The sequence below is a fragment of the Sinocyclocheilus grahami genome, unplaced genomic scaffold (assembly GCF_001515645.1).
Source record: "Sinocyclocheilus grahami isolate Dianchi unplaced genomic scaffold, SAMN03320097.WGS_v1.1 scaffold39.1, whole genome shotgun sequence".
NCBI classification, from domain to species: domain Eukaryota; kingdom Metazoa; phylum Chordata; class Actinopteri; order Cypriniformes; family Cyprinidae; genus Sinocyclocheilus; species Sinocyclocheilus grahami.
The window spans coordinates 3,372,601-3,384,858 of NW_015505218.1; the positions used below are offsets into that span (position 1 = coordinate 3,372,601).

Below are 12,258 nucleotides of genomic sequence, written 5' to 3' on the forward strand. Positions count from 1 at the left end.
GGAACCCCCCCCCCCCCCCCCGTGTATTAAAATTCAAACATCGATCTGAAGTCACAACTTAGATGCAACTGAATATGGATCGACGGGCTAAACAATAGATCTGTCCATCAGTCATGGAAATCGTCGGATGGCGGGGGCATTTCAGCCTGCAGATGGTACGGCCCGGCCTCAGATTCCCCACGCCAGCTCTTGGCTTTTCGTGCAGACTGCTGTGTGACGTCAGCGTAGAGCTGGAGACAAGGCAAGACTCTTTCTGGGGCTTCTCTCTTAAAGAGACAGACCATGCAGGACAGCTAGCTCACACCCCACCCTAATTGGAGTCATGATTTACTGCTCCCTGCACTGGCTTTTCTTGTTTAAAATGAAAACTATAGCTACACTGCTGGTTTTATGAATTTCATACACTGTCTTGATGTATTAAGTTACTCTGTTAGTCTGCAGCTTCTCATTATAAATTTACACTTCACAGCCATGAGCGCTTCTTTGTCAGAGCCTTGAAAAGCACTAATTATTTCCATTACTGATCTATACATTTGTGTTGATCTGTAGTATTGTTGCTGGTATTCATTAGCTATGGTTATAGTTTAGTTGACTTCTTTCACAATTTTTTTTATTATTATAATTTTTTTATTATTCTTTTTGTACAAACAGAGCAATGCCATTATAGCTAGATAATAAATAGTAAATCACTCTTTGAAATCTGTGCTGTGAATATTTATTTCAAGCTGTTAATCAGGCAACCGAATGTGAGTTTTATCAAATATATTTCAGTCGGAGGGAAACTAATCACCTGTAGAAATAAATGTTTGTGTTGTATTATATTTTGACAGTCATTGCTTATGGTTGATAACCAATCTATTACAATCTTGAGAACAAATTTTAATTTTTTTTTCAATGGCCTGGACTTGTGTCCAATTGAATGTTGAATTCTGAACATTGACATGATACAATTTGATTGCAGCAAATTCGATTTTGATTAATCGCAGAAATTTTGTGTAGAAGTATTTCACATAATATTTACGTAAATCACAAAAAATTTGAAATAGTTTTTGATTTATTTGCATGGGTGTCGTAGATTTTTGGACTGACACAAGGGCTTTTTGGTAATTTGAAAACGTTGAAATTGGCCAATAATCACTATAACTCTGGTGTATAAAGTGAATTAAGTTATCTTTGGCAAGCTGTTTCGAACTCCTGACAACTCCAAACAAATTTAGTTTTGGCTTGATTTTGTTCAAAAAGAAGTCACACCAGGGGCCCGTTCTTCGTACGTCACTAACTCCGTTAGCTGGATTTGATTGTTGATGATTTGGCATGATCTTGGACTGTTTGGCTCTTCGAAGCTCATCCCGGAGTTGCTGTCATAGCAACAGGTCTGTAAGCTTAAACCTGCTCGGGAGCAGCTTATTTCATGTAAACAGGATTAGATTGCATCTTCTTAAGCAGAATTGATATTTAAAATCTGTCCGCTACCACCGCTACTTTATTACAAGAGTACCATACTAATCCAGGGACAATAATTTAAAATAATAATAATTTAAAGATAATATAATCATGTTGTGTAGTCTTTAATACTATAGACACAGCCAGTTTTACTTACTGAAAGATTTATTCGTCATAAAATTATTACTTCATAATTGTATTCGAGTCTTACACGCATGCTGTACAGATAATGTAGAGTCGTGCATTAATCTGAGTGCTGACAGCTATTATGGGAGTGGTTTGGTGGAGCTCAGGAGATGCAGATAACGTGATCTTGACCCTTAAGAAACTTTAAATAATGCTGTCATGTAACAAATCTGTTCAAATATAAAATTAAATGAATTGCTAATTACTACATTGAAATAAAAGTGTAAAGCCTGTACAAATATTAGAAATCGTGAATATAAATAATTGGGAATCATGTAGGCTAAATAAATAATTAAAATAAAATAAAAACAGTGCACATTTAATTGATCTATTATAACATTTATGTAGTTTTGTTCGCTTGGCTGTTTCCTTATAAAAGTAAAAAAATTTGTCAAGTTTTTCGTCAGGTGTTTTTTGTTTTTAATTATATGATGTCTTTACGTTGCTGTCTTGATGCCAGCCAATCGCTGCATTGCTGATCGTGGTTTCGAGTATCGATACATAGCCCCTTTTAAACCAACCCATGAATGCGCAATTATCTCAGATAACTCAATCCAGCCAGACTAATCATCAACACAGGTGCATTCGAAGAACCAAATTATCCAGATCCTGATTAGCGCAATGATATCATCTTGGATGTGACGTTTCATCTTGGATGTAATAAGCGACGTACGAAGAACGGGCCCCAGTTCTTTGCTTTTGAATCTGCTGTGAATTTATGTGAGAAATCAGAGTACCTCAAAAAACTGTTTGTGAATAGAGCAGCATTTCCATCTTTCTCTCACTAGAATCTCCAGTTAGAGTCGAGAAGAAAATAAGTGTTTCCATTAAAGCTGCAAATGTAATTTTATGCTATAAATCAGAGAACTACAAAAACTGTGCGGCTCAAGCAGTGTTTCTGTCTCTTTCCGATTAGAATTTCCAGTGAGAGAATACAGGTGCATCTCAATAAATTTGAATGTCGTGGAAAAGTTCATTTATTTCAGTAATTCAACTCAAATTGTGAAACTCGTGTATTAAATAAATTCAATGCACACAGACTGAAGTAGTTTCCAAAAGTTGGTTAAATGACCATGGTGTTGGTGTGCTTGACTGGCCAGCAAACTCACCAGACAATACCCCATAGAGAAGATTCTCTATGGGGTATTGTCAAGAGGAAAATGAGAAACAAGAGACCAAAAAATGCAGATGAGCTGAAGGCCACTGTCAAAGAAACCTGGGCTTCTATACCACCTCAGCAGTGCCACAAACTGATCACCTCCATGCCACGCCGAATTGAGGCAGTAATTAAAGCAAAAGGAGCCCCTACCAAGTATTGAGTACATGTACAGTAAATGAACATACTTTCCAGAAGGCCAACAATTCACTAAAAATGATTTTTTTTATTGGTCTTATGAAGTATTCTAATTTGTTGAGATAGTGAATTGGTGGGTTTTTGTTAAATGTGAGTCAAAATAATCACAATTAAAAGAACCAAAGACTTAAACTACTTCAGTCTGTGTGCATTGAATTTATTTAATACACGAGTTTCACAATTTGAGTCGAATTACTGAAATAAATGAACTTTTCCATGACATTCTAATTTATTGAGATGCACCTGTAGTAAGTTTCCATTTAAGCTGCAAATTTTATTTATGCAACAAATACTGCAAAACAGTTTGCAGCGTTTCCATCCCATGTGTTCAAGAGAACAAAATGGTCACTTCTAAGGAAATTGCAAAATATAAACGAAAACAGAAGCTGTAGGCTTTTACTTTTATTTTTATGAAATGTAATAAATAAATTGCTGTTCAGAATGTGCAAACACAAATGCTCTGACAATCTTCAGACAGTTCTAAAGGATAAAAGTAACCAATCAGGAGTGAATTAATCAGTCACACGCACTTTTTTTAATGAGCATCTGGGAATGTATTCTGTAAATGTGTTTCCAGTCATTTATGTATTAAAAATGTAATGGGTACTTTTTTTCTTGCACATTTTGGAATATGAATTCACATTTCATGGTGTTTCCATCCAGCATTTTTATACAGCACCCCAAATTTAAATATACAGTGTATTATTCTCAAATAGCATTTCCAAGTTGTAGCTTTCAATTCATCTGTCTTTGTGCATAACGTTTATTTTTATCTGTTTTTTTCTCTACAGAGGAGGAAGAGCGGCGAGAGAAGGCCTTGCTGTCCCGTGAGGCAGAGCAGAAGTTCTCCGCCCCCATTATCCAGTCTGTCCAAGTTAACCATGTGACCTGGGCCGACAACATGCGGCTCGAGCCACACCGCCACTACCAGCACCACCCTCCGTTACCGCCCCCTCCCCTCCCACCACCTGTTCCAATAGCTGTCATTCCTATCCCGGTGGTCCCTGCCAACCCTGCGGCCCCTCCCATTCAGACTGCTTCGTCCCTTCACACAGCCTCCCCTTTGCCAGTGGTCACACCCTTGGCCACAGCCCTGTCCCCACCAGCAGCCCCCCTCCTCAGTCCCAATGGCAAGGATGCCCACTCCCCTCCGCAGCAGCAGCAGCAACATCCTCACTTGATCGCACACATAAAAGCAGAAGCTAACAGCTTGCCTCTGTCGAATAACAGTCCCAAGCAGCAGCCGCAACAGATGCATGCACTTTTGCAACCATATCCAGCCCCCATCATCACAGCCCAGCCTTCACCACAGCAACACGCCCTCTTGCCCCAGCCAGCACTACCCCAACCTCAGCACACAACGGCCCAGGGTCAGGCAGGTCAACCGCCCAGGCCTAACGGAGCTGCTGTGGAAGAGTCACGCAGCCTGGATGGGAAAAGGAGACCTGGAGGGTGAGCTGTGTTTTGTGACTTCATACAAGAAAACTGAAGAGATTTTTTTTAAAGCGGAGGAGATTAAACTGTATGACACACATCTGTAATCATAACTGAACAAAACTGGGTTGGTTATTTTGTTATGAGATTGTAATTTTTAAAAAGTAGGCTTCTGTCCTGTACGGTGACCCATGAGGAGAAATAATGCTGCCCCTCAAGTCATGCTGTGTGTTTGTAGGTTGCAAACTAAATTTGTGATTTCTGATATACATATTTTATGTGGAACACAAAAGGGGATAATTTGAGAACGTTCATGCTGCTCTTTTGCATACAATGCTAACAAGGTTTGAGGATGTTAAAGGAATAGTTCACCCAGAAATGGAAATTCTGTCATTAATTACTTCCCCCTCATGTCATTCCAAACCCGTAAGACCTTCGTTCATCTTCAGAATGCAAATTAAGATATTTTTGATGAAATCCAAGAGCTCTCCGACCCTGCATAGACAGCAATGCAACTGAAATGTTCCCAGGCTCAGAAACATATAAGGACATTAAAATAGTCCATGTGACATCAGTGGTTCAACCGTAATTTTATGAAGCTACGAGAATACTTTTTGTGCACAAAGAAAACAAGAATACAGACTTTATTCAACAATTCTTCTCTTGCTCGTCCCATACTCCATTACCGCGACGCATGCGCATTGCTTTCCTCTGCACGTGTTCATGTGCATGTTGTTTATGTGTAGAGGTACTCTCGATAATGGCGGAAGATGTGATTTGGAGGAGAAGAATTGTTGAATAAAGTCATTATTTTTGTTTTCTTTGTGCACAAAAAGTATTCTCGCAGTTCTGTAAAATTATGGTTGAACCACTGATTCACACACATTTCTGAGACTGGGAACATTTTAGTTGCATTGCTGTCTATGCAGGGTCAGAGAGCTCTCGGATTTCATCAAAAATATCTTATTTGTGTTCCAAAGATGAACGAAGGTCTTACGGGTTTGGAACGACATGAGGGTGAGTAATTAATGACAGAATTTATTTTTGGGTGAACTATCCCTTTAATAAAAGTAGATTTTTTTTACTCACTATATTCTGAAGCCGTATGATATTGTCATGTGGAAATATTTGCTGAGAACTCAGATGAAAGTCTGTTGCAGCACCTAAATATCATTTACATATTTAAAAATATGGATCATCAAAACACATTGAGATTTATGTATCATCATTCATCACCGCACAGGGCTCATCCAGTTTAAATAAATAAAAGTCAGAGTTTTGAAAGTTGGCATTGAGAATGAACTACATTTAACGGAAACAAAACTGAAATCACATTATGGCTTAGTGTGATTTAATTAAATACATATATGCGCTGCACGTTTCAGAGTGAAGTGAGGCACTGTGTTCTTTTTCTTGCGAGCAGCTCATGATCCAGTGTTTTTAGTTTCTCAGAGAGGCTTGGTTCACAGTAAATGCTGTTTCACACAAACTCTGTCTCTGCATGTGTTCTGAGTTTGCATCGCTTATAACGTGCATTCGAGAACACACCATGCACCAGTCATCTTTCCGAAATTGTAATGAGAAGTGCTTATAAACCTGCTGTTGTCAACAAAAGAGACACTTTCAGGGCTCTCTGTGGCCCAAATAAAAGCTTGATGTTTTATCGTTTGAAAATGAAGAAATCAAGACTTAAATGTTAAATACTCTATTTTTTTATTTCACAGTGGAATATTACAATACTGATATTTAATATTTTGTTTAATATTTTTAGTTAGTAGTAGGAGTAATAATAATTTTGGATGATTTGTGCAGCCCAAGCACAGCAAACCTGAAGTTTTTTGTGTTTTTTTTATATTGCGTAATAAAATTTTTCTCCCCAAATCATGCCAAGTTTTGGTCTGCTGTTCTCACGAAGCTATCATTTGGCTTCAGAAGACTCATACGGACCACTTATTATAGTACTTTTATATCTTTTGTTTTTTCAGAGCTTGACAACCCCTGCTCAGTGTTTGATGTCATTGTTTGTGTAAGAGCTGTATGAAAATCTTTCCTTTTGTGTTCCCTAGAAGAAAAAAAATGTTTGAGAGCGAGCGATGACAGAATTTTCTTATTTGCACATACATGCAACAGACCATGATATAAAACGTAATGGGTTGATTTGTTAAAGTTTACATATAGTGACCTAGAAACATATTCAATATTTTTCCCGCAGGGCTGGAACTCGAGAAGTTCACAACAAGCTGGAAAAGAACAGGTGGGTTAACTTCTGTTTGCATTTGTGTTTTTATTCATTTTGACGAACAGAAGCTGAGCATGTGAAGTCATTGAGTAGCCTTAAAGGGGTCATATGATGTTGCTAAAAAGAACATTGTTTTGTGTATTTGGTGTAATGAAATGTGTTTATGCAGTTTAAGGTTCAAAAAACACATTATTTTCCACATACTGTACATTATTGTTGCAATTACAAGAATTTGCCACTGCTCAAAACTCACGTTTGAATCGTCAGTGGCAATTTCTTTAAATATTAAATCGTACTTACAGTCTGTGAGTCAGAACAGCCGGCATTGTAGTCTACTCTCCCAGGATCAGGAAACAGTCCTCCATAAAATGTGCTGCATACATCTGAATATTTGGGTTGAAGTGTTCTGGAAAAGTGTTGTAAATACAACTTAACCACTGATTTCTAGTCGTGTCCATTTTTGGAAGGCCAAACAAAGTAGTTTCGCTTTCACAATGAAACACAGCCTCACACACGGTGGGCTAGAGTGAGCAGAGGCCGGCTTGAGTGAGCGGTGTACGGTGGGCTTGTGGCAACCACATGTGGCGACCCCGGGCTGGACTGCGCTTCGTCCACTGTGAAAGCCGATCTGGCGATCCACAGCATGAAGTTGATGTATTTCCTCAGCAACCAGCACGGATCAGCTCCAGGCATGACGAAGCAGATATCGTCCTCTTTTGGAAGGCCAAACAAAGTAGTTTCGCTTTCACAACGAAGCACACAGCGCCTTCACGACATGGCGGCGGCAACAACAATACTACAGCGAGAATAAAAGTTCTCTTCTTTCTTTGCGTGAACATTTGGGCGGCGTTATGCAAATCTTCCCACATAGTGAGGTAGATATGTGGGGGCGTGTTAGAACGAGCCGTTTTAGGTAGGCGTGGTTGACTTTTAACTTTTATAAAGAATATCTCTTTGGATTTGAGACTTTAGTCTTTGCAACTTTACAGATCTTCTTTATGCACCAAGAGCTTGTAACACTCCAAAGAGAAAGGAAAATTTTTATCGCATCATATGACCCCTTTAATGTAAGTTGTATGGTTGCTGGACTGATCACAGACACATTAACCCTTGTCGCTTTGCAATTAGTGCACTATTTGTTTTTACTGGCTTGAAGGCCTTTGCCCTACTAGTAACCACAGTAACAAATATTATATCACAAAGCAATTGCCTTTTGACTTCTTCATTGCTGTTACTTCCATCACCAAATCACTTTGCCTAAACATCTGTTAAAACTCTCACTTGCTTTGCACAAAACTAAAAGAAACGGAATGATCAGTGCTTTTCTTTCTGTCCCAGACGAGCACATCTGAAAGAATGCTTTGACATCCTCAAGAAGAACGTTCCTAATGTGGATGAAAAGAAAACTTCCAATTTGAGTGTCTTGAGGAGTGCGCTCCGCTACATTCAGGTAAATCAACGATGGGATTGGATAGGAGTGCTATAAAAGGTTTTACATGCATCCAATTGAAAATAAATTATATTTTAATAATATAATCAATATATTTTGCATATAAAAGAAGCCTATTTTTAGGGCCATTAAGAATACTAACATTGAAAAATATATAATTTCTCTCCTTTGATTTCTAAGGGTAAAGGTTTGATGATCCGGACATGTTTTTATGAGACCACCTAGAAACACATCCATCCTTATTCCATTCGTAGGATAGCTGGTGTGGACTGTTACGTCTGCATGTAAAAGTTCATGTTTGAATGTGAGGATGGAGTTTTGATTGGGAATGTTTTTCCTCTGACCTGTAATAGTTGGCTGCCAACTTGAATTCATACAAAAATTATAATTAAATGTATTCCTAAAGCATATTTTATGGTAATAACGAATAACAACAGAAAATGTGTTGGGAATAGGTCACAAGATGGGGATTTGTAGTCCGTTTTCTCCTTCGATTCTCTCGTTCTCACCCTCCCACCCACATAGGCTTCTCCACACATACTCTACTGGCAGAATTGTCACATGCATCAGCCAAAACATCCTGGGTCGAATTCTTCTCCGTGTGCACTCATTATATCTTTTGCTTAACCTTTCCCTGTTCTTTTCTTACCAAGAGGTATACTTCTTTTTTCCACTTGGCTGTTTCTCTATCCGTCTGGTTTTTCTTTGCCAGCTAAAAATGTTCATTTGAGCATATGAAAACCTTTATTACATTTTGCACATTTAGGATTCATTTGGTGGTCAATGACATGTTGTTAAAGTGCATATAAGTTTACCCGGATCAGAACATTAACACTGACGTAGATACAGCTGACATAAAAAGCGCCAAGGTCACGGTCGAATTTGCAGACTGCAGCCGCAACAATTAGTATAATAGTGTGGGCGGAAAGGTGACCTGTTTATGAAAGACATATCTTTGAGTTTTGATCTCAAAAGCTATAAAACTGAAGCCGGCGATGGTTATAAAGACACGATAAACACAAGCGAGGCAATGTGGGCCGCCCGCTCGCACGCTACTCTGTTTCCCGTTCCCCCTCCCACTGATAACACTCAGTTCCGCTCCTTCCCTGCTTGTTTGAGCCTGCTCCCGAGTCCACGTGAGGCATGAGCACATGGTGAGCGCGAGCCCAGTGACGTCAACTGCTGTAGTCCTCCCCTTCCTTTCTCTCCCTCAGCATGCACACGACAGACACACACACACACACACGCCGACAGAAGCTGTTTAAATCAAACAATGCACTGTCGCAGGACATGATGCGTGCGCTGTATGGCATGCTTGTGTGAAAGTAGGTTACGCTACATTGTTCGAGTCAAGTTTTTTCTTTCTTTTCTGGGCCGTAGTGCTGTGAATCGTTGTAACCAGGGAGACCACGGCAAACAGAGCTGGTGGTCAGTGAATAGCACTCTGTCTGTAGTTTGACTTTCTTTACAGATTCGTTCTAGATGCAGTCAAATGCTGTCTGCGGTTTTTCCAGGCATGGAGCGCTTGTTTTACGCCCACTGGTTGTGGAGCAATATAACAGGGACAGCAGTGATGAATTTTCATACAAGATAATATGAGTTACGTGATCGGTTCACAGCTGCAGTGATGTACCAGCATCATCGGTGTTGATTTATGGTGGTCCAATATGTTGATATTTTATTACACATTTTATTACACGTTATTATTTGCTCCAGTGGTCAACTAATATTTTTTTCTTTTGGTGGCTGATATGATATAATGCCTTGTACATATAATCACACTAATAAAAATATAACATTTAGCATACTTTTAAAAGAGTACTTATTATGGAAATGATATACTTTATCAGAATGAATTTAAGTGCAAACTGAATCTAATGTTTTCAGACGCTTCATCCCGTCAATTGCAATTAAATGGAAATGTATTATAGATGAAACGTAGTGAATTGCATACTGAATTTCATAATTGTGTTGTCTTTGAAATATGGTTAAAGTTTACTGTCATCATTTATGGTAAACTACAGTGTACTTTAATGCCATTTCTTCTGAAACTTGTAAGTCATATCTACATATAGTTGTAATTACATGCTTGTAATGGTGCTAAAATGTAGTACATTTAAAAAATATATATATATTAACCTTACATTTAATATTATTTTATAATTTAATGTTAGTTTATAATTTAACACTGTTAATTACCCAATGACTTTAAATCGACAAATTAATCATCTATGTACTTTATTTACTCTTATGTAAATTATTTTAAAAACAAAAGATGTGCATTATCTATTGACAAGACGGTCAAAAACTTTGCAACTGAGGCACAGTACAAAATGAAATATTGGATGTTTAATAGCTGATTATACGAATCAGTCACAAATATTATTGCAGCGTTATTTCATTGTTTGAATGTTCAAATGCAGTGTTACTTGAGCGCCCTCTTTTTCAAACTACATGTGATAAAGTGAACATGAAAGCGCTGGGATGCTGGAAGCAGGTGAGGAATGTTTTAATCACAAAGGTAGAGGGGGCATGAAGACATGAAACGGGGGAGTGAGTGCGAGAGCCATCGGACTGGAAAACACTAGAGGTCGATGTGAGCCAATTGCATTAGCCCTTGCCTCTCTCTTACACATTCTCCTCATCACCACGTTGCTCCTTCCCTGCTCTGTTGCCAAGGAGACCATGGCGGGTTCCAGCTGTTGCCGTGGTGATATCCAGTGGGACCTGATATCTAGTCTGTAGGGATGTCTAGTCGGTTTCTTTACACACAAAAGATGGAGTGGGATCAAAACTGACCTGGGGTCAGTCAGTCGGCACGGGGTTTATACACGCATTAGGATTTGAGCTGATGGCTGGGGTTGATGTTTCAGTAATATCATGACTGCTTTATCACTGGCTGAAGTGTCGCATTCCAAAGAACTATGATGACACAGTCTTGTTGTCATTCTGATTGGTCATCTTGACTTGTTTATTTCAAGTGCATTCTTTCTCTTCTTGCAATATTAAGTTCAATTGTTTGTCACAAAAACACGCCTATGTTTATATGAATCTTTGACAAGGTATTAGCAGTCTTTAAACAATTACAACAAAATCCAAAATGCAGTTTTTGAGACATAATATTTTTTTGCATACTATTTTGCAGTATATCAGTTATCGGCTGACATTACGTATTTTTCTTTTTTATTAATCATTATCAGTAGATATTGGATATTCAAATATTTAAAGAAACGAATACTTATTCAGCAAGGTTGCATTACATTGAGTAAAAGTGCAGTATGTAATATAAGTCTCAGGTGTCCCCAGAATGTGTCTTGTCAAGTTTCAGCTCAAAATACCCCACATATCATTTATTATATCATTTTGAAAATGCCTATTTTGAGTGGAAGCAGAAACAGGCTGTTTTTGTGCATGTCTCTTTAAATGCAAATGAGCTGCTGTTCCCCGCCCCTTTTCCAGAATAGGACTGTGCCTTTATAGCTCGTTCCTCAGATACTCTGCTAAAAAACATCTGTTTGGTTTTGATTATGGTGTCTATTGCATTGAAATAATGCGTTTTATAACATTATTTTTAACTTCTGATACACGGTTCTCTGAGCCCACACACTTAAGTTCTCTTTCATGTCTTATTGCGCTTAAACTATACAATACACAAAGTTTGTTTAAAAACACACGAGTTACAAAAACAGCTGGTTATGTATGTGAAGGTAACAGCTGGGAAAGAAATTGCATGTTTATATTAGATCTATATGGCCTATATCGCAATATACAGTAAATAAATCCAATGCTCTCTTGTCTCCTCTGAGGCTGGGACTCTAAACAGTGTTCTGTGCTCGTATGTGCAGCCAAAGACAGAACCGTTAGCATGCTTTGCTCGAACTTTCGCCATGCCGTTAGAACTGGTACACCGTCGGCGCTTGCGAAAACACAATGGTGGCACCTGTGGGTGGAAACTTGCAGATTAAGTATACGTATAATAATAATATAATATAATTTATATTATAATAAAATCCCCTTTCTACAACACAGGGGAGCGAAACTTTGAATGGCTCGTTTTTTCACAAGCTTGCAGAGAAAGAATTACAAAACGTAATTTCATGTTTTCTGGGTTGCCCTGGGGGCCCGATTATAGCACTTAAACATGGGGGGGGG

At 38.5% G+C, this 12,258-nt stretch overlaps 1 protein-coding gene across 2 annotated transcripts in view; it reads left to right on the forward strand.

Annotated features, from left to right (window-relative positions):
* The window catches only part of LOC107581939 (max-binding protein MNT-like), a 22,737-nt gene that overhangs the window by 2,872 nt on the left and 7,607 nt on the right, over nt 1-12,258 (forward strand). For both annotated transcript variants that reach the window (XM_016267632.1, XM_016267631.1), the window contains exons 2-4: nt 3,775-4,435; nt 6,630-6,671; nt 7,995-8,106. In XM_016267632.1, the coding sequence (XP_016123118.1) occupies nt 3,775-4,435; nt 6,630-6,671; nt 7,995-8,106 (815 nt within the window). The remainder of the gene's footprint in view (nt 1-3,774; nt 4,436-6,629; nt 6,672-7,994; nt 8,107-12,258) is intronic.